The 27,659-nt window shown below is 41.6% G+C and overlaps 1 protein-coding gene across 1 annotated transcript; it reads right to left on the reverse strand.

Annotated features, from left to right (window-relative positions):
• Positions 1–1,127: 1,127 nt before the first annotated feature.
• stip1 (stress-induced phosphoprotein 1) lies at positions 1,128–27,244 on the reverse strand. The gene is made up of 14 exons (XM_067975576.1): positions 27,169–27,244; positions 19,978–20,187; positions 17,298–17,439; positions 16,383–16,524; positions 15,141–15,303; positions 14,899–15,025; positions 14,177–14,279; positions 8,266–8,386; positions 7,792–7,888; positions 6,048–6,172; positions 3,987–4,023; positions 2,740–2,843; positions 1,853–2,025; positions 1,128–1,568 (listed from the first exon to the last, which is right to left on the reverse strand). Exons 1-14 carry the CDS (start codon positions 27,181–27,183, stop codon positions 1,496–1,498), a joined length of 1,632 nt encoding a protein of 543 aa, XP_067831677.1. The 5' UTR covers positions 27,184–27,244; the 3' UTR covers positions 1,128–1,495.
• Positions 27,245–27,659: the final 415 nt, after the last annotated feature.

The raw sequence follows: 27,659 nt of genomic DNA on the forward strand, positions 1-27,659 counted from the left end.
AATGTTGTTGGAGCTGCTCCCATTCAGGCAAGTGGAGAGTATTCCATCACATTCCTAACTTGTGCTTTGTTGGTGGTGGAGGGGCTTTGGAGTCAGGTGAGCCACTTGCCACAGAATATCCAACCTTTGACCTGCTCTAGTTGCCACAGCATTTAGGTGGCTGCTGCAGTTGAGCTCCTAGTCAATGGTGACACCCCTAGGATGTTGATGGTATTTATTTCAAAAGCCTCAAATCCTTGAAAAACGAGCTTCCTGTGCTGCTTAGATCATCCTGTAGAAGTTTGTGCTTGGACAGACAGCAATGTTCTGGAAGACTGCATTGAGAATTTTCCTCAAACATGACATCCACCACCTCATCATCCATGCAGGATGGTACTCCCATTCATGCAGTCACTGGAGCAGGGCTTTCAAGATCTTGCTACCTCTTGCAGCTTCGGACTACCAGTTTTAAACAAAAACAAGGAGGCCGAGAAGCCAATTGCAATGCAAATACCTCCCCTCAAGTGACATTTCGGAAGGATGTAACAAATTCAGATGAAATGGAGTTCCCCTTAAAATATAGGAAACATGGACTTTTCATGGCAAATAGAATACTTTAATCGTGATGCTACAACTGACCTCAATGCCCGTCACCACCACCCACCCCCTGAATTTTGAGTGGGGGGGGGGGGGGAAATCCAGCTCCTGATGACCACACTTATTTCAAGGCTCACAAGAATGGTCATTTGGGAAGGTACCCCAGGAAGTCTATGGAAATATATCCCAGGAAAAGCTAGCACTTTTGGGAGAGGAAGGAAGGAATTTGGAGGAAATATTTTGACTAGAGCTCCCATTTTAGATGGACAGAGGTAAGAGGCGGTGAAAAAGCAGAAACAATATGGTATCAGTGTATACAATTAAGTACTTGCTATGGAACCAGTCATGCAGGCAAGCCATTCACCGGAGAGAAGTTTTATTAAATTTCAGGCATTGCAGAAATTTCTCTCAGTTGTTGAGGAAGAAGGGGGAAAAGAAGATAGGTGTTTCTCAACTTAAGGGGAAGTTTACACTAAAATTAAGTGTCACTACATTATCTGTGAATTGCAACATTTATAGCAGCAGAAATTAATAAAAATTGACTAAAAATGTATAGTTGGATACAACTTTTTATTGCAACTCTCTGCATGCGATAAACTGCAAAATATCTGAAAACCCCGACATCTCTGCGGTTACTGCAAGGTGACAACAGCAGCAGAGATGCACATTTCACATTGTCTTCTTACAAATGAAAAAAATTAAAATTACAGAAAGTGCACAGGCTATAGGTTTGCACCAAGATCTTGCTAAATATCGTCAGATATCTAAATAATCAGATGTTACAAATACAAATTAAGATGAGATGCTGTACACGGTGTTTATTTTGGCTATTTTAATTCCCCCCCATCCCAAATCCCCAGAGGGTATGCTCCTGAAGAACTGTCCTAGTTTCATCTCTGCTGAAATTTTGTGATAGTCATCACCGGATTGCAATGAGACCAACATCGATGAGTTTTTGAATCTTCTGGGCTATAACAGGATTCTTCAAGTGGCTGGGGAGAAAGGAGAGGAGAGCAAGCATTAGTTGCACTGATATGACAGTTCAGCAACATAACAGAGTGCAAATTTGTCTTCCCTCCCCCATTTAAGACCAATACGGTGGGGTAGCACAATACCACACTGCAATAGAAATCTAAATGAACTACTTTACAGGTTTAGAAGAGTTGCTCATCAGCAATTATACTAGGCATGCTACATAAAGCGAGGCTCCAAACTCATACAGGACAGTCATGAATAAGATGCAACCAATTTTTGATAGGTTAATGCATGTACTCACTCGCTTAGTGCCTGTGGGTCCTTCTGCATCTGCTCCAAGATCAGCCTCATTGCAGGGTCACTCATGATCTGCTGCACCTCTGGGTCACCCATGGCACGGCGTTTTACATCCTCCGGGGTATCATTTCGGTTATACTGCATCATAAGGCAGCGCTGGTAGCCTTCAGAAGCTTCCTAAGCGAGTTTGGGAAAAAGTTATTTGTAGGATTGTTTTGATCACAGTAACTCCTGGTTACTGGATGTTGCCTAGCAATGTCTGCATGTTGATGCCATTAGAACTGTCCATGAAGTATGTGCTCCACATTGACAATGTCAACACTCCCCACATTTCCAACTGTACACTTAGGAATTGTCCCACCCCCAAGTTATGGGAAAAGTTCTAAGTGACTACAATTGTTAGCTTGTCAGAGTACTGCAGCCCCAACAGTGTCACAACTTCCAAAACGGTCACCTAAACTAGTCCACTAGCTTGGTGGAGAACTTGTATTTTCCTGAATGTGTCTTATTGGCTGTGTTTTGGGAGGGATGGGTCCAATGCTGTTTTACCACTTGTGTCCTTGTCAGAGAGACAGACTGTTTATGCACAGGGCATGGAATCAGCTCTCAACCATCAATCCACAAAAAGAGGATTGCTTGTTCACCAGATCCTCACTTTTCACTTCAAGCTCTGATATAACTAAGGAGGAGTGTCCTGGATTGCAACCCTCTGTATAAGACATTAATGCTACCCCTTCTCCTTACCCACAACAACCGTCCTCTATCTCCCATAAGATCACCACAAACTACTTGATTGAAGTCTCTCCAATCTATAATGCTCTCCTTAGATTTTTACATCATAGCCTTCGAACAGAACCAGAAGAGCTGAAATCAAAGATGATCCAATCATACCTTGGAGTTAGAGTCCAGCTCAAGTGCTTTCTGATAAACATCCATGGCTTTTGAGAAATCCTTCAAGGCTTCGAGGGCTGCTCCTTTTCTTGTGTAACCCTTAACTATAATAAGGTAGAGTGTTTGAATTAGATTCATTTGCAACATTCTATACCCAAACTACAGACAGCCTCCCTTTCAGAGACAAAAAAATCTAAACAACTGGATTTTTATTTCTGCATTAATTAGATGTGCAAATCAAAAGGTTTGCAGGGAACCAGATTTTGACACACTGACTGCCATTCTAACTCCACTGTGCTCAGCACACCTGTTATAAAACTATATGATAAATAGCATCTAGGTTACTGTCTTACTAATCTTGCGATCCAGTCACTCAACGGGATTATTGCCGGTTACTCAATGCCAGTCTCAAATGTATCGCATATTCAGTGTCTCCTCATTCCCCCTCACCAGTAATCAAAGTACAGCCCTTGCCAAGAAATGTCTGATCTAGCCTCTAACTGGTATGCATTCAGCCCTGGATGAATCTCATACTGTTTTACCTGTGAGGACCTTAATGCTGCCACTCAGCGCCTCCCCATCATATGACAGGAGGTTTTAATTTTGATATTTTAATGCTGCAGTTTGGGGGGGGGTTTCAACATTGAACTGTCTCTGTGCACAACTAGTCTCTAACCTAGCAGCTTGGGGTGAGGAAGTGGGGGGGGGGGGGGGAATTATGACCCAGGTATATTAAGAAGTACCTGATGTTGAGAAGGCAGAAAGATAAACGGCTGCTACAGCTTTTGAGGAATTTACATTTGACTTCAACATCCCTGGATAGGGAGGAACAAATAGCAAGAACGCTAACTGGCAAACTCTGCTACAAATGCATGTGTGTGAAGGCAGGACTAGACTTGGCTATGAGAACACTGGTGAGGTACCAGAGAGTTATCAATGCTATTCCAGTAGAGGAAGAAATTGGCAATGAGAAAAATCCATATCAAAATATACAGACAAAATGTCTTTGAAAGAAGTTTTTAGAGGTACATCTTTTGTTACAGTCATAAATTGTAACATAGCAACAGGTTAGACTTTAATATTTAAAATAAGTGCTGTAATCCACCAATAGGACTTCTACCTGCTCCCTCCCAACAAAAATTAGTATGAATTTGGGTTGACAAAGTTTGACAAAATTTACATAGGCTGAGTTTAAGAATCAATGCAAAACAGACCGATTATCCCATAACAAAATCTGAGCTACTTACGGAATGTGGGATCAAGTTGGATACAATCCTCACAGTCCTGTAAGCAGAGAAGAGAAAAGGCATCTTAAATTATTGCCAGTTACAGGCTCAAATAACTACTCATGCATGATTCATAAATCAAGACATACGGGGGATTAAAATGCCATCATTTGATGAAAAATATGAGTGAATATTCTAACTGGAAAAGTTAATGATTTTCATATATTACCTGGTTAATAAAAAGGCAGTGATTAAATTACTTATGGTGGAGGGGGGGGGGAAAGGGAGAATAAAATTCCATTGGCCCATTATTTAAAACTGGAAAGAAAAAAAAGTCAGATTGCAAAAATTGGAAATTTATTTTATAATCACATTGACCTATAGCAGTGGAAATTCCACACTTTTTCTGACTAGAACTAGTGTCTTCAAGACCTATAAATATATTTTATAACAAGGTAGTTATAACCTCAATATTATGACGACGTTAGGGAAAGTTCCCAACGACCGAATAATACTTCATAAAAAATAGCAGCATTGAAAGTACCTATATTTCAGGTTTAAGCTCTGAATCTATTTGAATAGGGATTTCAAAACTCATGTTATTCATCCCCTAATCTCCACTTTATTACAAGTTTGTGTTCAGCACTTGGAAAATCAGCAGCCTCCATTAGACTCCTACTTAGAGGAAGTTAGAAAATCCATTTTCATTCCCATCCTACCAACCACATCACAGCAGTAATCATTGCTGGATTATTGTAGTCAGTAGGACGTGAATGAAAATGGTTTTTCTAATCCCTCTAAGTAGGAGTCTAGTGGAGGCTGCTGATTTTCATTGGATGCAGATGAATAATGGTCAGCTTTTCAAAACAAAAAGCGTTGAGTGGCTTTTTTCTATTCCACTGCAGCTAGCTGGGTGTCAAAGGCAGTTATTTGAAGATCAAAATATAGTCCATTAGCTAGAATGACAGATTGCCAAATTGAAATTTGCATTCTGGCTTCTAAAACAGGCAAGTTTCAGCTGACATGTTGGGTGCAGTAGCTTTCCATCACCTCATATGTATGCTTCCCAACCAGTCACTCACCAGAGCAGCATTGTTTGCATTTGTAGACTATATTTTCACTTGGGACATATGACTTGTCCTGGGTTAGGAAGGAAAAAAGAAAACCCCAACCAGAATTTCTGCTCCTGATCGATAGCCAGTGATCATTGCTGGAAAAGGTGCACGTGTCAATGTTGGTTGAAGAAACAACTGGGCTCGGTTGTGATGTCTCTTTCCTAATCCCAATAGTTGAACACTGCTAAGGCTCAGATGAAAAATGGGCACTGGTACCATATCCCGCCAAGAATCAGCAACCTCCAGAAAACAAAAAGTGAAAAGATCGTCCCTTCAAAATTTCCTCCTCACCTCCCCTAATTGTGCTGACACTTACTGCCCTCCAGTACTTGCATCCAAGTTAGGATTCAAGTGTGAACCTTGATACAGAGCGTGCCTACAAGCTATCCAATCTAGGTTAGGTATGGAAAGGACACAGTCGAGCCAAATCTCGCCCTTACCCAAAATCCACATACACCTGTCCTCCCTCTCCAGCCAAGATCAGCTAATTATGTAGATTTACATAGAATCTAGAGCATGGAAACAAGCCATTCGGTCCAACTGGTCTATGCCGGTATTTATACTCCACATGAGCTTCCTCCCATTCTAATGACCTCTCCTGCCCCTGTATCCCACTATCCCCTTCTCCCTCATGTATGCATCATACCTGCTCTTAAATGCTATCTATTTCAACCACTTGAGTTCCATATTCTCACCACTCTCTGCGTAAAGAAATTCCTCCTAAATCCTTTATTTGTTCTGTTATTGGCCATCTTGTATTTCTGCTCCCTTGTTCTGGACTCACCCACAAGTGGAAAAAGTTTCTTCACATCCACCTTATTGAGCACAGACCAGGGATTAAACCAGAGATATTCCTGATCTGCATTACTCAGCTCCATGCGGCGCAGAAAACTTACCAACTGTGCAGCTGGGGGAAGTTCAAGATTAACTGTTCTAAAAGCTTTTATAATTTAAAGATCAGTATTACCTTCAAAGCTAGCTGGAATTCTAAGAGCTTGGTATAGCAGGCAGCTCTGTTACTGTAGAGTTTAGCATCATCAGGATTGCGTTTAATAGCTTCTGAGTAATGTTTCATAGCTTGTGGGTAATCACCTGTGATTAAAGTGAGAGGGCCATCCATACATTAGATACCAAATGCAGTTTAATTCATACAGAAGCAATTGCGCATCATCCAGGATCTGTACAGACACGTTATAATCCACAGTCTCCAATCATGGATGGTGTGGATGAGATTTTGCCAATTATAAACGAGGTCTAACAATTTAAAGAAATACTTCAGGTTTGAAAGCTTCTATTTAGAACATGCTCGTCACACGTATCATCATCCAGTCTACATGTAAAAAAAAAAATCAGATGACCTCCCATTGCTTTATAAAACAAATAGCAAGTGTCTCAATGTTAAATAGAAGTGGTTTTCCCATTGAAGTCAAGCAACAAGAACATTAGACCAGTCATTCAGTTTCGCAACAGCACAAATGCCCCTCTTTCTCACTGCCCATCCCATCCAATCACAGCACGGGAAGTACTCAACTCCAAACCAAGTCATCAATGAATGAATGTAAGCTATTGCAGTAAAGAGCAATCTCTATTATTTTAATGGATTCGCTGCCCATTCTCCATCCTGCTATCACCCGTTCCCATTTGGCAGTGGGGCGGTCAGGAGCAGGAAAGATCCACTAGCGCCCTCTTGTTATTTCTAGGATTATCTGATGGAAGTGATGACAGACGGTGAATATGTCTGTCCCTATCTGGGCGAACATATTCAAATAAAATAATTCAATGAAGGAGGAATGTGTCAACAGACATATTTCCCATTATTAACACCGTAGCAAATCTAGGTGTCAGGATCTCAGTGTCTAGCATTGCTAAGTTGCAAGGGCAGGTCAAAATCAGAGAGCCATCTCACAGTGAAATCAATCGATTGCAGTAGGCATTTCCCAGTCTTGTGGTTCACTGGACAAGCTACATTGCAGCAGGTCCTGTAGCCATTTCCCTCTCCCTCCACCCAATGTGGATGACCTGGTGGCATTAGAAATACTGGGAGCCTGCCAAATAAAATTTAGATGAGCTTGACCCCAGGTTCTTGCCGGATCAGAAATTCTAGGCTTTTTAGCTGTGGGATTCCAACAGAACCTGTTTGAATGCCCCAAGTGGATTGGAATTTCACTTTGCTGCTCAGTGCAACACCTGAACCAAACCACTGTAGTTTTGTTAGTCTTGTGAACACATTCCAACTTAAATGAAAAACACAAGTTGAAACGGGTTTAAAAAAATTCTGGGCAAGGTGAACACACTTTCATGGTGGAAAGTCAGAAACTTTTATGCATTCAACAAATTGCTATAAAGAACTGGAAAAAAAGTTGAAAACAAAAGCACAGATGTATCACAATGAGAGGTACAAAACTAAGCATCACCAAAACTTGGCAGGTATGCAAACTTTCAGGTGAAAAAGCCAGTTGGGATAAATTTTAAAATACAGATATTTGTTAAAAAAAAATCACTGACATTGAACTTGTTTTCTAGACACTGATGCAGTGTTGGGGTTCTGTGGCAGCACCCTCCAGTGCCAGAATATTGCTACTACAGGATTACGTCACTTCAATTTAATAAAACTTTGAACATAAAGATAAGTCAATCATTTCTGGTACTGGTTACACTCCTTTCCACCTGCATTTAAACACATGCAGAGCTTAAACTTAGTGTGACGTTACCATGCTGAAAGAACTCATTGCCTTTGCTTTTTTCCTCAAGGGCGAGCTCAGGATTAAAGTACGCTGCCCGCTGCTCATCTTTCAGGATCTTCTCAGCCTATAAAATAGGAAGAGTTATTTTGGAAAATAAAGCCACTAGAAAAACTAGGCAAAATACACGAACACAGGCATTTGGATCCGTCTTCCACAATGGGAATTCCCATATATAGCAGCAAACAATACCAAGTGCACTCATAGCACCAGAAGTAAGGTATGTCCCCCATAGTGAAGGAGATTTAAAACAGCCATAATTGGCCCCATTTTTAGTCTCTCCCACCCCCATTTTCCAGCCAAAAGAAAGCAGTGGGGTGATGACATTCCCTGACCTGGATCACTGGGTACTAAAACCACCTGTCTGCTCGAGTATCAATTTCAGCATTACTCTTTAATCCTACCCAAGCACAATAAGAGTGGAGGTAAGGACAGAAAACTCACCTGCTGACATTTCTTTATGACCTCTGGAGTCCTATGCTCTGCTAGTGACTTATTGTAATACCGAATGGCATCTTTGTACTTGTCTTGCTTGAAGTAGGAGTTTCCAATTCGTGCATATGCCCTGAAAAGATGCAAGGAAGTTAAGTTTTCAACTAAATGGAATTAAATGGACAATGTTGATAAGTCTTTATTATTTGTATCAAGGCATACACAAGCTTTAATCTCCTCCCTTACCACCTGGCTAATCATATTCATGTAAAAGAATCTTAGTCCTATGCACTTAAGAATGAGGATCATAAAAGTTAATCATTGTATTTCAACAAGATATTGTGGAATAGCATTACCTTATTGCTCCTGTTCAACCTTAAAACAAAATCAACTAGTTTTAAAAAAAGTATGCTCACTTTAGGCTGTCCTCTTTTCTTCTCCCAAAATGGTGAAGAAGAGGACTGTTCAAATAATGGAGTGAGCAGTCTTAAAGTTAGTGCTCAGCAGCTGGATTAGTCCACATATCACATTTATTCAGCTTACCATGACCGGCTCCCATTCTCCTGGTATAGTCTCATCTTTGCTCCTTCAAGTCAAAGAGCACAACCAAGTCTACCATCAATCAGCTGTCTACATCAAGCTCTACTGGGCCTCACTCTTCTATGCAACATTCCTCCCCCCCCACAAACTACTCCGGGATCATCCTAGAGAGCAAAGATAACACTGGCTTCTTCAATCCATGACCAACTGTCTCCTTAAATCCCTCTAGCCTTACCTCTAACAAGAAGCGCAAGGATAGAGACCATCCGTTCAGCTGCCTCTGCTGCTACCCTCCTCCACTAAACCAAACCTCCCCTCAGGACCCTGCCCAAGCCTTGAACACCTGTCTTTCTCTAATTTCTCTCTTCAGGCGCTCTCTGAGCTCAACAGATCCACAAGACCCACGTCCTTCTCCCTTGACCCCACTCCCACTAAACTGTTGACCATCCAACTTCCCTTTCCAGGCCCCATGCCAGCAGACATTGTAAATGGTTTCCTCTCCTCAGGCAATGTCCCCCTCATTTTCAAGACTGCAATCATCACTCCCTCCTCAAAAAAAAAAATCTATCCTTGACTCCTCTGTCCTTCAAAGTGTTGCTGCCTCCCGAATCTTTCTTGCAACCTGTTTGAATCTCTCCAATCAGGTTTCCACTCCTTTTATAGCATCAAAACGGCCCTAACCAAGTTCACAATCGATTGTCTCTTTGACCACGTACATAATCCCTCTTCATACTACCTGCAAGCCTTTGACACAGTTGACACAATCCGCTTATAATGCTTTTCGTCCACTGCCCTCGATTGATTCCACTTATACTTCAAACGTAGCCAAACAATTTCCAATAGTAATTTCTCTTTCCACCTCTGGGAGTTCCCCTTCTCTGCCGCAGACACATCCTTGGCCCCCTCACCTACATACTTGTCCCTTAGAGTCATCATCTGCAAGTATCGGGTCAGCTTTCACATGTACGCTGGTAGTACCCAACTCTATCTCTACACCACCTCTCGATCTTCTGCGCTCTCTTGACTGCTTCTTCAACATCCAGTCTTGGATAAACTGCAATTTCCTCCAACTAAACACTGGGAAGGCCAAAGCCATAGTCTTCAGTCCTTGGCACAAACTCTGCCCCCCTGCCCCCACTCCATCTCCTTCCCCAGCTACTGTCTCAGGCTGAACCAGACGATTTGCAACCTCTGCATCCTATTCGAATTTGAGATCATAAAGACAGCCTCCTTCCACCTCCGTAAGATTGCCCACCTCGATCTCAATCTATATGCTACTAAATCCCTTAACCACACCTCTGTCACTTCCAGATTTAAATATTCCAATCCTCCCCTTGGCTGGCCTCTCACCCTCTACTCTCCGGAAACTTCAGCTCATCCAAATCTCTGCTGCCTGCAACCTATCCTGCACTAAGTCCCGCTATTCCATCACCCCTCTTTGCTCATCCAGTTATTTTAAAATGCTCATCCTCATATTTAAATCACTTCATGGCCTTAGCCCTTCCAATCTCTATAACCCCATTCCCCAAACTCCCCATTTCTCTGATTCTTGCTCATACCTTTGCTCCACCATTGATGGCCGTGCCTTCAGCCGCTCTGGAATTCCTAAACCCCTCTGCCTCGTCACCTCCCTTTGTTCCTTTAACACCTTCCTTAGAACCTCTCTTTAACCAAATTTTTGGTCATACCTCCTAATATCTCCTCCTTTGGCTCGACGTATGATTTTTGATTACGCCTTTGGGATGTTTTTCTACATTGAGGGCATTGTATAAATGTGAGTTATTGTCGCTATGAAAAATACTACAACTAGGGCAGCAGCATTCAAAGGGTAATTAAACCTTTACCAGCAAATAGAGAGATGCACGTTTAGGGTAGACGTACTTTGCGAACATCTCCATAGGTACATTGGAATATAGGAACAGGAGTAGGCCGTTCAGCCCCTCGAGCCTGCTCTGCCATTTGATAAGATCATGGCTGATCTGTGATCTAACTCCATATCCCCGCCTTTGGCCCATATCCCTTAATACCTTTGGTTGCCAAAAAGCTATCTATCTCACATTTAAATTTAGCAATTGAGCTAGCATCAATTGCCGTTTGCGGAAGAGAGTTCCAAACTTCTACCACCCTTTGTGTGTAGAAATGTTTTCCAATCTCACTCCTGAAAGGTCTGGCTCTAATCTTTAGACTGTGCCCCTACTCCGAGAATCCCCAACCAGCAGAAATAGTTTCTCTCTATCCACCCTATCGGTTCCCCTTAATATCTTATAATCTTTGATCAGATCACCCCTTAACCTTCGAAACTCCAGAGAATACAACCCCAATTTGTGTAATCTCTCCTCGTAACTTAACCCTTGAAGTCCGGGTATCATTCTAGTAAACCTACGCTGCACTTCCTCCAAGGCCAACATCCGAAGGTGTGGTGCCCAGAACTGCTCACAGTACTCCAGGTGCAGTCTAACCAGGGTTTTGTATAGCTGCAGCATAACTTCTGGCCCCTTGTACTCCAGTCCTCTCGATATAAAGGCCAGCATTCCATTTGCCTTATTGATTATTTTCTGCACCTGTTCATGACACTTCAATGATCTATGTACCTGAACCCCTAAGTCCCGTTGGACATCCACTGTTTTTAACTTTTTACCATTTAGAAAGTACCCTCTTCTATCCTTTTTTGATCCAAAGTGGATGACCTCACATTTGCCTACATTGAATTCCATTTGCCACAGTTTTGCCCATTCACCTAATCTATCAATATCGCTTTGTAATTTAATGTTTTCATCTACACTGCTTACAATGCCACCAATCTTTGTGTCATCGGCAAACTTAGATATGAGACATTCTATGCCTTCATCTAAGTCGTTAATAAATATCGTGAATAATTGAGGCCCCAAGACAGATCACTGCAGGACTCCACTAGTCACATCCTGCCAATGTGAGTATCTACGCATTATCCCTACTCTCTGTCGCCTTTCGCTCAGCCAACTTCCTAACCAAGTCCGTACTTTTCCCTCGATTCCATGGGCTTCTATCTTAGCTAACAGTCTCTTATGTGGGACCTTATCAAATGCCTTCTGGAAGTCCATATAAATAACATCCATTGACATTCTCCTGTCCACTACTTTAGTCACCTCTTCAAAAAAATTCAATCAGGTTTGTCAGGCACGACCTACCTTTCACAAATCCATGCTGGCTCTCTCTGATTAACTGAAAATTCTCGAGGTGTTCAGTCACCCTATCCTTAATTATAGACTCCAGCATTTTCCCCACAACAGATGTTAGAATTATAGGTCTATAATTCCCTGGTTTCCCTCTCTCTCCTTTCTTAAAAAGCAGAGTGACATGTGCAATTTTCCCATCTAGAGGGACAGTTCCTGAATATAGAGAACTTTGAAAGATTATAGTTAGGGCATCTGCAATCTGCTCACCTACTTCCTTTAAAACCCTGGAATGGAAACCATCTGGTCCTGGGGATTTGTCACTATTTAGTGCTATTATTTTCTTCATTAGTGTTGTTTTACTTATGTTCATTTTATTGAGTCCCTGTCCCCGATTCAATGTAAGTTTTCTTGGGATTTCCGGCATGCTATCCTCTTTCTACTGTAAATACGGACGCAAAGTAATTATTCAACATGTCCACCATTTCCCCATTGTTGATGACAATATCCCCACTTTCAGTTTTTAAGGGGCCGACACTGCTCCTGACCACCCTCTTTTTCCTAATATAACTATAAAAGTTCTTTGTATTGGTTTTGATATCCGTTGAGAGTTTCTTTTCAATCTCTCTTTTTGTAGCTCTTAGTATTTGTTTCATGACCCTTTGTTGATCTTTGTATCTTTCCCATTCGCCAGGATCTGTGCCATTTTTTGCCTTTTTGTATGCCTGTTCCTTATGTCTTATACTGTCCCTTACCTCTTTAGTTGTCCATGGCTGTTTTTTTTTGGCAAATAGAGTTCTTGCCCCTCAGGGGTATAAAGCGATTCTGTATCACATTAAATGTTGCTTTAAACATTTCCCACTGATCATCAGTCATTTTACCCATTAACAGATTTGCCCAGTTTACTGTGGACAGTCTCTGTCTCATCCCATGGATGTCGGCCTTACCCAAGTCTAGAATCTTAGCAGCTGATTCACTTTTTTCCCTTTCAAACACTACATTGAACTCGATCATGTTATGATCGCTGTTGGATAGATGTTCACACGCAGTTAAGCTGTTAACTAAATCTGGTTCATTACTCATTACTAAATCTAGTATGGCTTGCCCCCGTGTTGCCTCTAGGACATACTGCTGTAGAAATCTATCCCGGAAACACTCAGCTTTGATGCTGGGTTAATCGCTTTACACCTTCTAGTTTTCACTGTATCTGTAGTGCCTTTCAGCTGCTCTACGCTTTTCCCTTCCCCTTGTTCTTGAACAACTATTTGTATTGTAAATTTCCTCTGGGTCCTCCCCTCTCTTGCTGCTCTCCTGACTCCACGCTCAGATTTCCATCCCCCTGCCACTCTAGTTTAAACCCTCCCCAACAGCAGTAGCAAACCGCCCCTGCAAGGATATTAGTCCCGGATCTGTTGAGGTGCAACCCATCCGGCTTGTACAAGTAATCCCGAGATTACTACCCTTGAAGTCCTGCTTTTTAAACTTATTTCCTAACTCCTTATATTCTGCTTGCAGGACCTCATCCCTCTTTTTACCTATGTCGTTGGTACTGATATGGTACCGATACGTCCTCTGGCTGTTCACCCACCCCCTTCAGAATGTCCTGCAGCCGCTCAGTGACATCCATGACCCTGGCACCAGGGAGGCAACATACCATCCTGGAATCACGTTTGCCGCCGCAGAAACACCTGTCTGCTCCCCTAATTATAGAATCCCCTATCACTAGTGCTCTCTCGACCTTTCTCCTCCCCACCCTGTGCAGCTGAGGCACCCATGGCGCTTTGGACTTGGCTCTGGCTGCACTCCCCAGAGGAACCCTCTCCCCCACCAGTACCCAGAACTGAATATTGGTTGGAGAGTGAGATGCCCTCAGGGACTCCTGAACTACCTCCATGGAGAACTTTAAAACTTTGACTTGCACATTGTACAAAGGTTGTGTACGAAAAGTTTGCAGTTGTATTTTAGAATTGGAAAGAACAGAATCAATAGTACTCAACTCATGTACAGTAGATCGAATACTATCAATGCTTATACCCCCCTCCCAAATATAGTTAAAATAATATAATGGGGCATAAAAATGACACTGATCCACCAGACCTGAGCCAGTGAACGACTGGTCCACGGGGACTTAGGAATCTTACAGTGCAGTGAATTGTTGTACACTGAGTTCAGTGAATTCTACAATATTTTATCAGTAGACAAATTTTGTTGACTGCACATGGTTCACTTACTTTGCAATTGGCCTGTAATCTTCACGGTTTTCCCGTCCTACTTCAATGGCGTTTTCACAGATTTCACGGCATTTGTCAAATTCATTTCGCTCAAAGTACACAGCTGTAAGAACAGAACAATATTTCAAGAGGTAGACTCAGCTAATTCTCACTGCAGACAAGTTGTTTTTTTTAAATAAAAGAGGGAAATCATTTATTCCACGTTCACATCCTGTACCAACCCAACTGAGGGGGATAGACAAGCAACCAGCTCCCAGGTATCTGGAATCGCTATCTCAAAATCAGCTACAAGGGAGATAGCTGTACATGAACAACCTCGAGAAAATCCAACCAATTTTCCGTGAGCAAGTGTCTGGCTTCCACTTAACACAGAAAGGAAGTTTTGGGGGGGTGGGGGGTGGAGGAAGGGAAGGAGAGAGTAGAAATTCAGTGTACGAAGGATTATGCAGGCCACTTCTCCATGGTACAAAGCACCTACAAATTTCATAATATACGTTGTTAAAATAATTAAAACCCTTCATGACTGGTATGACAGTTTTTCCCCTTTTCTTCCCCTCTCACTTTTAAAGCCCATCAAGCACAATTCCCAAGAGAGCAGTCAAGTGACCTTCTCCAGGGTCCAGATAATGCAACAACATGTGGACTGGAGCCAGATGGGTCCTGACCTCTGATGGGCCTTCTGATGACAGAGTGCAAGAAATATAATTCACTACAATCCTCACCTGCTTTGTTGGTTAAATAGGTCATATTCGTAGGGTCAAATTCTGCTGCCTGCTCATAATGCTTTAATGCTGTTTCAAAGTCCTTTTTTTTGTAGGCTTCATTACCCAATTCTTTCTCTTTCAATGCCTAAGAATTAATTTAAAAATACATATTTAGGATAATAATGGGAATGACTGCGAGGTAATTTAATCATGATATTGCATTCCAAAGTGACAGAGGGCCCTTTTAGATAGTAATGTACCTTTTTTTTATTTTCAGGGAGCTCCTCATCCATTGGCTCTGGTTTAGTTTCTTTTTTGTGTTGGGGTGGAGCAGGATTCTCTTCCTCATCATCATCTGTGCCTTGCAGATCAATTCCAAGCAAAACACTTAGCGTGGTCATAACTCTGGGATCTTGCAGTCTCCTGAGAAAGCAGAAAGGACACCAGCTGCTTACTGTACATTCAACAACACACACTTTGCTCCTAACTAGAAGAGACAGCCAGCGATCTGTCCGACTATCTTTCAGAGGAAGACCAATGTATATTTTGTAGGGTAATAAACTTTAGAAATTCTTCAGGCTATTCTGGTCACAGCTTTGATATAATTCAAACTGCACTCACTTAAGCAGTACCCATTTATTTGGCAGACTGGTTAAATGCACAGCCCAGTTTAGTGCAGTTTTAGCTAGAAAAATGTTAATATAAATGGGATTCAATGTACTATACAAGCGCAGGCCTTGCATTATGATCACTGTTCTTAAAAAAAAGAATCGATTTGGACTTACATTTTCCATTCCACTTAGAAAGAGACAGACACATTAACTCTGCACCTCTCTCAAACACCACAAAAAATTGGGACTTATTTCCCTGATTGTTCAGCCACAGACAAGGAAAGATCCAGGTTTGATCCGTAGTATGTGCTGGGTTACCTCATTTCAGCCAGGGCAGTGATATGATAGCTCCCTAGGTTAGGAAAGAGAACAAACAAAAGGGTTGCCCTTCCCAATTGCTATTGGATGATTCCTTATGGAAATACATGTGAACTTGGGCTCAGGGGTGATGCCCTCCCCTGTAAATGAATGGCTTGCCAACACTTATTCCTTGTGTTTACACATGAAACACTACCAGAGCACAACTGTGGAATTGTACTGCTCAAGAGAATCAGCAACTTCAGGAGAGGGGCAACGGAGGAGAGAAGATTGATAAAAAGAGATTGAAACTTGCTGCATGGGTAAATAAAGGGCAGAAGCTGGGGTCATTTCATTCAGTATCTACTGCATTGTACTCATTTCACCAGATCTTAAATTTATATTCTAAAAGTATGGGTTTAGATCTGGAGTTGGAGTTAAGTATTCAGTATGGCTAGAATAGCATTAAAAAAATTCAGTGCAAAATGAGATATTAGCCAGCATTCTGGGTGACTTCAAAGTCAATCTTCTATCTAACTAAAAATTCTCCCAAATGATAATGGAATACCCTGAAATGGAAGAGACTACACGTACGTGGCTAGGTCAGCTGGTTTGTTTTTCAACTGTTCAATCATTTCTCTGTAGCTAGGGTCACTCAGTAGTGCCCTTGTCCTGGGGTCGCTCTCCAGCTTCTGGTACAGGTTCGGAGAAGCGAACGGGTTCATGAACTTCTTTTCTGCAAAGAAAACAAATCACATTACTATATAGTGTCCAATAATAGAATTATTTTGCATTTACAGTCTATTTTTGCACTGAAAATATGAATCATTCAGTAATGTGAATTAAGCAAAACATCACAGGAGGCTTTTTAAAAAGTAAAAAAAAATCCACTAATTCTAATCAAGAGGCTGAATTAGCAGAAATAGATTGTAAATAGCAACATACCAGGGTAGATTTTCATCTTTAACGCCTGGGCAGTAATCTAGTGGAGTGGATCGCCCACCCAATTTTCATTCCATTGATTGTGATAGAGTGAAAATCAGGCGCTCTGTCAGATTACCACCCAGACATTGAAGACAAAAATCTACCCTGGTATGTCAAAACATCTTAAAAAGCACTTCATATAATCAATTACTCCTATCTGTTTCCTGACCAGAATCTGCTTCAAATTCCCTAATGAGATGATAGGCAGGTGATCTGTTCCAAGGCACTTGAGTAGGACTTGGATTTTCTTTGCGAGAAAGGAAGGAATACACCTAGCCATTGATGCTCACCAGTGGCTCACCAAGCCAAGATTGACACTTCAGAAATTGCACATGCAAATCTTTACCTTTCTGTGCACTGCATCAGCCTTTCATCCCACTGGCCAGCTCTATTTTTGTGACAGCTTAAGTTGCTACAATACTGCAATATTGTACTGCAATATTGTACTATTTGATTCTTTCCAGTTCAAATGGCCAACTCCACCCTATATTAAGAAGTTTGTAAAAGTTAGATTTAGTGTCTTACCTGCTAGCCTGGCATCCACATTTTGCATTCCCTCCTTCAGCTGTTGGCTCCCTGGTTCGTGCTTTAGTCCCTCCTCATATGTTTTCTTCGCCTCCTCAAAGCGATTAAGGAATTCCAAGGCTGCAGCCTTCCTTGAATAGCCCTAAATGTGGCACAATTATTAAAACAAATATTTTCAGGCATAAAAATATGAATGCAAGTTACAAAAAGTTATAGAATTTACAGAACAGAAACAGGCTATTTGGCCCAACTGGTCTGTGCTGGTGTTTATGCTTCACACAAGCCTCCTCCCCACCCTATCAGCATAGCTTTCTATTCCTTTCTCCCTATGCTATTTGCCTCAACTACTCCTTGTGGTAGGCAAGTTCCACATTCTCTCCAATCGGAGTGAAGACGTTTCTCCTAAATTCCTTATTGGATTTATTAGTGACTATCTTACATTTGTGTCCTCTACATTTGGACTCCCCCGCAAGTGGAAATATCTTCCCTATATCTACCCTAATAAAGAGGAAACTTGTGGGGAGCGCACTTGAGGTGCTGTGCCAGCAGGCAAGGCTCATGGCCGGGACTTGCGCTCGGGACGTCGGCCCCTGGAATGTTTCAACAATAACTTGCATTTATATAAAAGTGTCTTTTAACGAAGTAAAACATCCCAAGGCGCTTCACAGGAGCATTACCAAACAAAATTTGACACCGAGCCACATAAGGAGATATTAGGACAGGCGACCAAAAGCTTGGTCAAAGAGGTAGGTTTTAAGGAGCGTCTTAAAAGGAGGAGAGGTAGAGAGGTGGAGAGGTTTAGGGAGGGAATTCCAGAGTTTAGGGCCTAGGTAACTGAAGGCACAGCCGCCAATGATGCAGCGGTTAAAATCGGGAATGCGCAAGAGGCCAGAATTGGAGAACTGGGAGGTTACAAAGAAAGGGAGGGGTGAGTTTAAGATCATAAAACTCACTCCCAACAGCTCTTTGGTTAACAGATCTCCTGTGTTTAGGAGGGAGAGAACATTTTACGGGGTAGGAGAAATCAACCTGCGTTGGAAATCTCCAGTTATTGTACAAGTTTAAGGGAATTCGGAACTTTCCACAAGAGCATGTTTATCCTTGAACTGCTGCACCCTGTTTTGCCATTCACAGTTTCAAAATTAAGATTGGAGAACCTGGACCCCAGTGGCACAACATCGTGATGTACAAGCACTTAACACAATACAAGTTAGAAACTGAAAGTGAACAAAAATAGAAACACAGAGACTAAAAAACAAAGTTGTATTTATGCCTTTATGCCCTCAGGACAGTACAAAAAGCTTCACACAATGAACTGCTTTTGAAACATAGTCACTTAAGTTTTAGGTAAACACAGCAGCCATTTTGTTTTACATACAAGAGTTCTATATACAAATGCATGGAGTATAAGGAATAAATTAAATGAACTACAGGTTCAAATTCAAATTGGAGGGTATGACATGATAGCTATTACTGAGACTTGGCTGCAGGATGGTCAGGATTGGGAACTAAATATACCAGGTTATAAGGTCTACAGGAGAGATAGGGAAAATGGAAGAGGGGGAGGAGTAGCCTTAGTGATGAGAGATGAAATCACTTCAATGATAAAGGGGGATATAACGAGAGGTAAGCACCCATCAGAGACGTTATGGGTTGAATTGAGAAATAGGAAAGGATCTAAGACTATAGTGGGAGTTGTATATAGGACCCCTGGCAGCAGCTCTGAAGTGCTAGATTGTATAAATGCAGAGATTAGACAAGCGTGTAAGAAAGGCATAGTGGTCTTAATGGGGGACTTTAACCTTCACATAGATTGGGAAAAGCAGTCTAGCAACTGTCAGAAAGGTAGTGAATTTCTTGAGTGTTTCTGGGATAGATTTCTACAGCAGTATGTCCTAGAGGCAACACGGGGGCAAGCCATACTAGATTTAGTAATGAGTAATGAACCAGATTTAGTTAACAGCTTAACTGCGTGTGAACATCTATCCAACAGCGATCATAACATGATCGAGTTCAAGGTAGTGTTTGAAAGGGAAAAAAGTGAATCAGCTGCTAAGATTCTAGACTTGGGTAAGGCCGACATCCATGGGATGAGACAGAGACTGTCCACAGTAAACTGGGCAAATCTGTTAATGGGTAAAATGACTGATGATCAGTGGGAAATGTTTAAAGCAACATTTAATGTGATACAGAATCGCTTTATACCCCTGAGGGGCAAGAACTCTATTTGCCAAAAAAAAACAGCCATGGACAACTAAAGAGGTAAGGGACAGTATAAGACATAAGGAACAGGCATACAAAAAGGCAAAAAATGCAGCAGCCTATCAATCTGGAGGGTGGTAAACCTGCTTAAAAAATTAAAAAGACATCCTGACGTCAAAATCACCAGGAAGTCCAGGAAACCCATACTTCCGGGTTTCCCACCTGGAAAAGCTCCCCCCACCCCTCTATCTGCAGCTCAGAGTAAAAATCCAGGTCCTAGTGTCCAGCTGGCAATCCTCCCTCAACCAACCAAAGCCATCAAAAACAGATCAACTTGCATTTATACTGCACCTTATCACAAATGTTCTCCAAAGCACTTAATGTTCAACAAATTACCCGGAGGTACAGTGATTTATGTAGGCAACCGCGACCATCATTTTGTGCAGAGGTTAACTGCATTTCCTGAAAGATAGCCTACCTTGCCCCAGTCTGGCTTAATTTCAACAGTTTTGCAGCCATCCTCATAGGCTTTCTGATACTCTCCCTTTTTGGCATAAGCAGCAGACCGGTTGCTGTAAAGGACGTGGTTCTTGGGCTCCAGCTTTATGGCTTCACTGTAACATATGATGGCATCATCTATCTTCCCGGCACTTAGGGCTTGGTTGCCCTTCTCCTTAAGTTCATTCACCTAAGAGAAAAATAAAAAGTTAACATACTAGAATAAGACTATTGTTTCATCTTATGCTGTTGCACGAGTCTACCGTTAATTACTATTCAACCACATTGATCAAGGTCATTATTTAGACATTGGCAGCTTTGGGCCTGAATCCACACAGTGCTGTTTTAACCTTACTTTTTGTATTCTCAATATAATCATTTCTTCCTTTCATAAAGAGATAGTCTATGTCTATTTTAATTAGTAAACTATTCTAAAAATCCACTCAGCTTATTAAAGCTGGTAATGGGACCCCCCACGTAGCCGGATATCAACGATCTTCAGCTGATCAGCAGTAAACGAAGCAGTCCAGTTCAGTGACAAGTTCTGAACCAGTTGACAAGCACCCACTCGAAACTATCATCACAGCAACTTTTCTGCTCAACAGCTTCCCGAACACCACGCAGGAGTCTGGGAACTCACCACGTAGAAATTCATGGACACAAATAAACACCATACCACTCCATGACAGATACATTTATGTCCTCACACATTGCTAAATATCTAATTTTGGTTCCTCTGGGACAAGCAGATGAATTTGGATGCTGGACTTGTACAAGATGTCGTCATTTTTACATACCGAGGTAAATAGGCATGCCAGTAATTACAGTTGTTATAAAGATTCCAGAGAGGCAATGACATCAACAGGTGCAGGGATCTTTTTAAAAAAAAATCTGAACTGTCATAAGTTATTTCAATGATACTGAATTGTACCAGGATTGTAAGAATTTCATTCATTCATTACTGGCTGAAGACCAACAGAAATGTAAAGCTAGTGGCCCACTAGATTATGCCACTGATCTATTATAGGCAGCATAAATAGTACTTCAGCACAGAAACACTATAAATGAAGTGTCATATTCCTGTAAAAGCTGTAGTAAATGTAACTATTGCTCCAGTGTCGGACTTACTTCACGTACCAAAACTATTAGGACCACAGAGGTGGTAGCAACAAAAAAGACTCCAACCATAAATTGTAAATATACATTAATGTTACCATTAGTCAAGATTAACACATTTTTATTATTTATTGCTGGAATGGCAGTATTTATTGTCCGTCCCTAGTTGACCTGAGGACACTAAATGTTAAACACATAGTGTGGGACTAGAGTCCTTCGTAGGCCAGGCTGGGTCGGTGTGGCAATTCTCCTCTCAAGGATATTAGTGAATCAATTAGGTTTTTATAATAATCCAGCAGCTTTCATGTTAATTTTTGAATTCAATTTCACTCAACCTCCAGGTTGCTAGCACCATAACACTAGGCTACTGTACCCGTACCTCTGGAATGGAATGAAGTTTATAAGTCACTTGCATTTGACATTCAAATTTACTAAAACTAACAAATTTCAAACTCAAGCATGTTCCTGTTGCTAAAACCATAGGAATCTTGTTCTCAGCCCCTGAGATAACGTTTCCAGGTCTTTTTCTATTATAGAATGTGCTGATTCCTCTTCAGCCTAAGAGTAAACATGTTTCCTTAGCAACTACACTGCTACCAGTGAATGGGAGATGTAAACCAGGCAATTAAAATAGTTTCTGTACTCAGAACCATAACAACAGAACCAAACTTTAGCTGCTTGAAGACACCAAATTTGTTGCATTATCTTAATCCACTGCAAGGCTACATTGCTTTTATGCTTTATTCTAAACTTATAATTTCCCTTTATTGCTGTTTATATTCCTGGCACAAACACAACACGCCATAGACCCACTAGATACATCCACCTGACTGAATCAGCATTACAACTCAACATCATTCATTGCTCGTGGATATCGGTTAGGACAGCCCCTTGGATGTGGCTCCAGTACGCATCTCATGTATCCAGGTCAATTGGATGACATGGTCAAGAGATGAGCAGAAAATCTTTTGCACCTTTCCGAAAGAAGCAATTCCTGCTGATCCTGACACTTTCAGCCTGGTAAGTCAATTTGGTTCTGTGTAGTGTAACTAACAATGAGATCTGCAAATGTTAGACAGACCAGTGGCTACACAGACAGAAGGTGCTTTTACATTGCCATTTGTTTGGATCAGATTAAAGGAGTTGGTATCCACATGTCCGCTCCCACATTTTCACTGCTAAAACTAGCACCCTTCCTCTGGCAGCACAATTGTATGCTCGGTTTTTCATGGGTCTACGATTTTATGTTGAGGCTAAGAGATTGTTTTAGCAGTGTAAACATAGAGAGCCACTGTGTACAGATACAGTACCACTCCCTCACGATCCAAACAAGCAATGTCAAAGTGGCAGAGCAAGGCAGATGAAAGAAAGAACTTGCATTCATAGAATTCAAAAGAAACCATCAACTATTCCATATCTTAGGGACATCAAACATGGCTCCTACAGACCTAAACACGCAGGAACGAGGTGGTTCAATTGGTTAGATACAGGCCTGTCACCTCTAGAACATGGTTTCAAATCCATACCAAACGGTTAGCATGAAAGTTGTGTCTGTCTACTGACTTGAGTTCAATGTGAAATGACCTTGGGCTGTCTAATCCAATTCATTCACTAGACCAGCACTGCGCTACTATACGGCCATGCTGAGGTCTTTCAACAAAGCTTGAAACATCACGCTGTACACACACACACACACACGTTATGTTTGTGATACTTGCCTTGAGCAGCAAATAGTTCTACAGAGTAACACTAAAAACATTCTTGTATCAGTCACAGTAATTCTAACAATAGTTGATCTTGCTGTCCGAGAGTTCCAACTATCGAGATTTTAAATCAGTAGCAGAGCTAATTTTGATGGGGACCAAAATTCTCCTACTCCAAAGTCAAGGATCTAATCACCTGTAAAGTCATGATTAGCAATGGTTCAACAAGCCTCACATTCAGAAGGAATGGAAAAGATCAACTCAAATTTAGATATGAATTGTCAAAGATTAACCAGCATTAATCTAAAGAAAATAGAAATAGGAAAAATTGATTTATAACAGATACAAATCTAAAGACAAGACCAGCAGCTTTCCTTTAAATATATAGTTATTTTGGGTCAGAAACAAGACAGCAGGAAAAAAAAATGGTCTCTCTTTTCTTAACAGGTTCATACAAAAGTAACTATTTTGCTGGTGTTGTTAAATCCATCAGGTTATCTCATGCAATCACTGCAGTCTGATATCCATTACTACATCCAGCACCAACAGTGCTTCAAGGCCGTACCATATCTCAGGATTGTAAAGACATTGCTGAACAAAGCTGGAACTTTCCTCTTGCCATCTGTGATGTCAACAAACGATTGCTTTGTAACACAATGGCACTTTGTGGCACAATTCTGTACTCACCAACATGTACATAGTACTTTACTCTGACCCTCAGACCAGGTGGATTGTCCAGACCATTACATCAATAAGTAACGACAACTCAGACATAGCTGCACGACTTTTTAAATATAATGTCAATTTAATAATCCCACTGATGTTCTTCATCAGCAAATCTGATCCCTGGAGCATGAAAAGCTATAACAATGCTCAAAATGAACTCTCTACCAGTTGAAGTGATCTGGGGGACTAGTGAACATGTGCTTCCTATCTTGAGCAAGTACACACAGGACACTTTCTACTGAAAGTCTTCAAACAAATCCTGGTGTACAGACACATACAGTAGACTGGTGATTTGACAGCTTGAAAACCTTTCTATGGAACAGGAGTGGGGGGGGGGGGGGGGGGGGGGGAAAAAGTAATTGGGGCTGTATCTAGTTAAATCGACATTCAATTGAAGTAACCAGGCGCACTGTAAAAGTTTGTTGTAGTATGGTTTTCAGTGCATGCAATGGATGAACTTTGAATATCCTCCCCTCCCAAAGATCTCCAATTTAGCCATCGGACAGTGTCCTTTGGCTGTCAAGATGAGATGGAATGAGTTAGATTGTGGAACTCTGATCAGTAAGCATGAAATGCAGACCAAAGAATTATATACAAATATACTTGTCCAACTCACTTTAAAAAACTGGATCACAACCACTTTGACATGCAAAAAAAAGTATCAGGGATGGCAAAAGCAGGGAATGGAATACATCCCACTTTTACAACCAGCACTATCAAACTGTTCCCCACCCCCCACTAACACACGGCACAAGTTAGATGAGAGATAAAGCTCTCTCTACTCTCCCAACGTGCCTCAACTCAAACCTCAAAAGCACCATCCACTGCACCCATGAATTTTCTAATGCCCGCATCAGCCATCCTGAAGACAGTTTTAATGCCAATTTTATGCAGTGCATCTGCAACAGTGAACCGTCTGTGGAGCGAAATTTTAAAATGGCTCCCAAAGTTTAAAGACAGCGGGGCGATTTTAACCCTACCCAATCGACGTGGGTGGGCTGTTAAAATGGCCCAGGTTACTTACCTGCTCTGAAGCTGCCCGAGCTGATTGTTCCCAATTTTAACGTGCTCAACAGAGCAAGCAACAAGGACACCTGCCCAAAGCGGCAGGGTCCCTCAGTTTAACATATTCATGGCGGGTTCTGATGATGTCGCAGTAGCTTTCTCGCCAGGTGAAGACACCGGGGAAAAGGATCCGGGTCAGCAGAGGCACAAACAGTTACGGTTTTTAAACTTTAAAAAAAATTCCTCGTGGTGCGATGCTGTCAGTGGGTGGCCTCCAAGCCACGCGATTTTCTGCTGCTTCCTGCCCAGAACAGGTGGGAGGTCAGCCAGCAGGATTTAAATAAGGCTCAGAAGTTAAAATACCCCAGGCCTTATTTCTGGAGCAGCAGGTAAGTTTCTAACTTACACTGTTATTCACCTGCCCAAAACAGGCCCGGTATTAAAATCAGACAGTGTTATTTTACCTCATTTCTCTCTCTCTCTTCTCCATAACTCTCCCCACAGGTTAATTAATACCAATTACAGGTACACCACAATGGAGGCCTTTTGAAAAATGAAAACTGTTACCACGAATGGTAAAATCAATTGTAGATCAGTACAATATACAGTGCTACCCAATAAGAACTTGAATTGTACATTTGGAAGGGAAACTTTCTTTGTTCTTAGATAAAATCCCCACAGATCACATGTGTAGTTAGGTTGCAATTAGAATTTACTGTTTCATTTACAAAACCCTAAACTGGAGATCAGTTTAGGAAGTCTCCAAACAAAATGGTTGGAGAATCCAGAAACAGTGCTCAACTCCTGATAACTGTAGAATTGATCAAGTAGGGAATGATGCATGGGGCCTAAAAGGACATGGCAAATGATCTCAAATATTTAATATATAAAATGAATGTAGAGAGTACTCAACCTCCAACAAGCCTTCAGGTGTAGCAGCCCACATGGCTGCGTACCATTCTCATTCACACCAAGAAGTTCTCAGCAGGATATCAACACACTGTACAATCAACAACCCTTCCCCATCAAGTCATGCCTCTTGGAAGCACACTAGTAAAGATCCCTTAACAGCTGCCATATGAGTCTTCTTGGTGTGTGCACATGCCGAATGAGGGGAAGAATAACAACTGTTACGGCTTGCATCCCCCACTATAAAGGACGATTGGAGATGGGAAAAGTTGGTAAATTGGACACACTGAGCTAGTTCTATGTCAGAAATGGAACAAGTGACAAGAGATACCAGCCCAAAAGCAGTAACAACCTTGTATGTGGCTAATTTCTCCTTGACCACCTGTTAGCTTAGTAATACACATGCACTAATTATTTATTTTTTTTGTTTCCATGGTGGGAGAAGAAGCTACATCTGGGCACACAGGAACTATCTTGAATAGCAACAAGGTCATACAAAACAATGAGTGTGCAAGAGGTACAAAATTACCATGAAACAAACTACCCATTAAAGATTTGCTGATTACAAGATGTTATTTAAGAGAATGAGATTAAGTCACAAATAGGACCTTGAAAATATTGGTGCAGCATGCTAGAAGAGTTTTTTCAGACATGGAGGGAACTGCAACTTGGGGAGAGGGGCACACACTCATTCCTGGAGGCTTTCTGGCTACGATTACGATAAGAGTGGATCCAACCGAGGACAATCTCACTCAGCTGGACAATGGAGGAGTCTGAATTTCAGCTTCTGTCACTTTTAATAAGTCTGTTTTCCAATGGAGAACCCTAGCAACGAGAAATCTCGATTTGGTGAGACTCTGTTACAAGTTGAAAATTGACAGTTTCTGTAGTTACAACTTTGCAAAAGGTGGGGTGGGGGGGGGGGGGAGGGAACAGGGGGGGGGTGGGGAAGTAAATCAATTTGAACCAAAGATACTCCCCCATGACTTTCCTTTCCCTCTAAGCCAACAGTGAGACTATAAATAGACTATCAGTGACGATTGTTGGGACTACTGATGAAGGATTGCCACTCCAAACGTTAGCCTATCTTTCTGTACTTCTATTTTTTTGAACTACAGTCACCAGAACCAATTCTAAAAACACAAAGAAAATACCCACAGTATTCACAAGCATTTATAAAGCTGTCAGACGTAAAACCATAATGGGAGGGCAAGGAATTAAGGTAATTTATTACATTTTAAATCCATGATAATGTTCAAACCAAAGAGGTCACAAAGCAAAGAGATTACTAAAGTCCCCAATTTTCCTAAAGACAATACTCAAGATGTCAACAGCAGCCTAGGTCACTATTGTGTAAACCAATCCCAATATTTAATTTTGTTTTTTTAAAAAAAATTGAGAGAAAAATATACATTTTACTTCTAGTTTCCCAAAAGAAAATCTGTTATCTGAAGAATTGAAACCAACAATGTTAAAAGTTAAATCGACTTAAGTGAAGGTGATTTTCCTTCTTTGTGTAGTTAGTTTACAAAGATTTTACAGTAGATAATTTAATTCCTTAATATGGTTTAGCTCCACCCAAACCCTTTACATATTATTATTAAAAAAAAATAACACCTACCTCCTCACAATATTTTCCCTACACTTTTTATCTACTCTATGTTCACTGTTAGTTGATTATAGAGGCGATGTTAATGTTTTAATTAGCTCACCTTTGCCTGATCCATTAACAGCTCGACCGTCTCACCGATTTACCATGCGCCTTCTCGAACTTACCAGAACTCGCACCAGAATCCCGCCCTCACCCACTCTCATTGGCCGGACCTTTCGACACCTCCCTTCTGATTAGTCCGCTCATCAATCAATCACAGCTGGCGCCGGCCGGAAGGGGATGCGCGCGAGTGTGTGTAAAAAAAACCCGCCTACCAAAGGCGCTCATTGGTCGCTCGGATACATGCGGGTGGGGGGAAACCGCGTGGTTGTCAATCAAGAGACAACAACCAATCGCAAAAATACATCCCGCCTCCGTTCTGTGACGGTTGAAGTAATCAACGGCGGTCCATCCCTCTCTGTGACGTAAGCAGCGTCCAGCGTAAGACCCTACCCTCCGCGTCAAACTACGCATGTGCCACGCCTGCCGCCTTCTCATTGGTTCCGCAGGCCATCAATCAAATAGGAACGCACGTCAGAATTTTGACAGCTT

This window comes from Heptranchias perlo, chromosome 43 (genome assembly GCF_035084215.1).
Source record: "Heptranchias perlo isolate sHepPer1 chromosome 43, sHepPer1.hap1, whole genome shotgun sequence".
Lineage (NCBI taxonomy): Eukaryota > Metazoa > Chordata > Chondrichthyes > Hexanchiformes > Hexanchidae > Heptranchias > Heptranchias perlo.

Excerpts from the sequence above, each read along its gene's own strand:
- stip1 (XM_067975576.1), bottom strand. Across the intron at positions 16,525-17,297 it reads TGTGGATGCCAGGCTAGCAG|AAAAGAAGTTCATGAACCCG; the intron begins GTAAGACACTAA and ends TTTTCTTTGCAG. Across the intron at positions 2,026-2,739 it reads AGCTGGACTCTAACTCCAAG|GAAGCTTCTGAAGGCTACCA; the intron begins GTATGATTGGAT and ends AAACTCGCTTAG.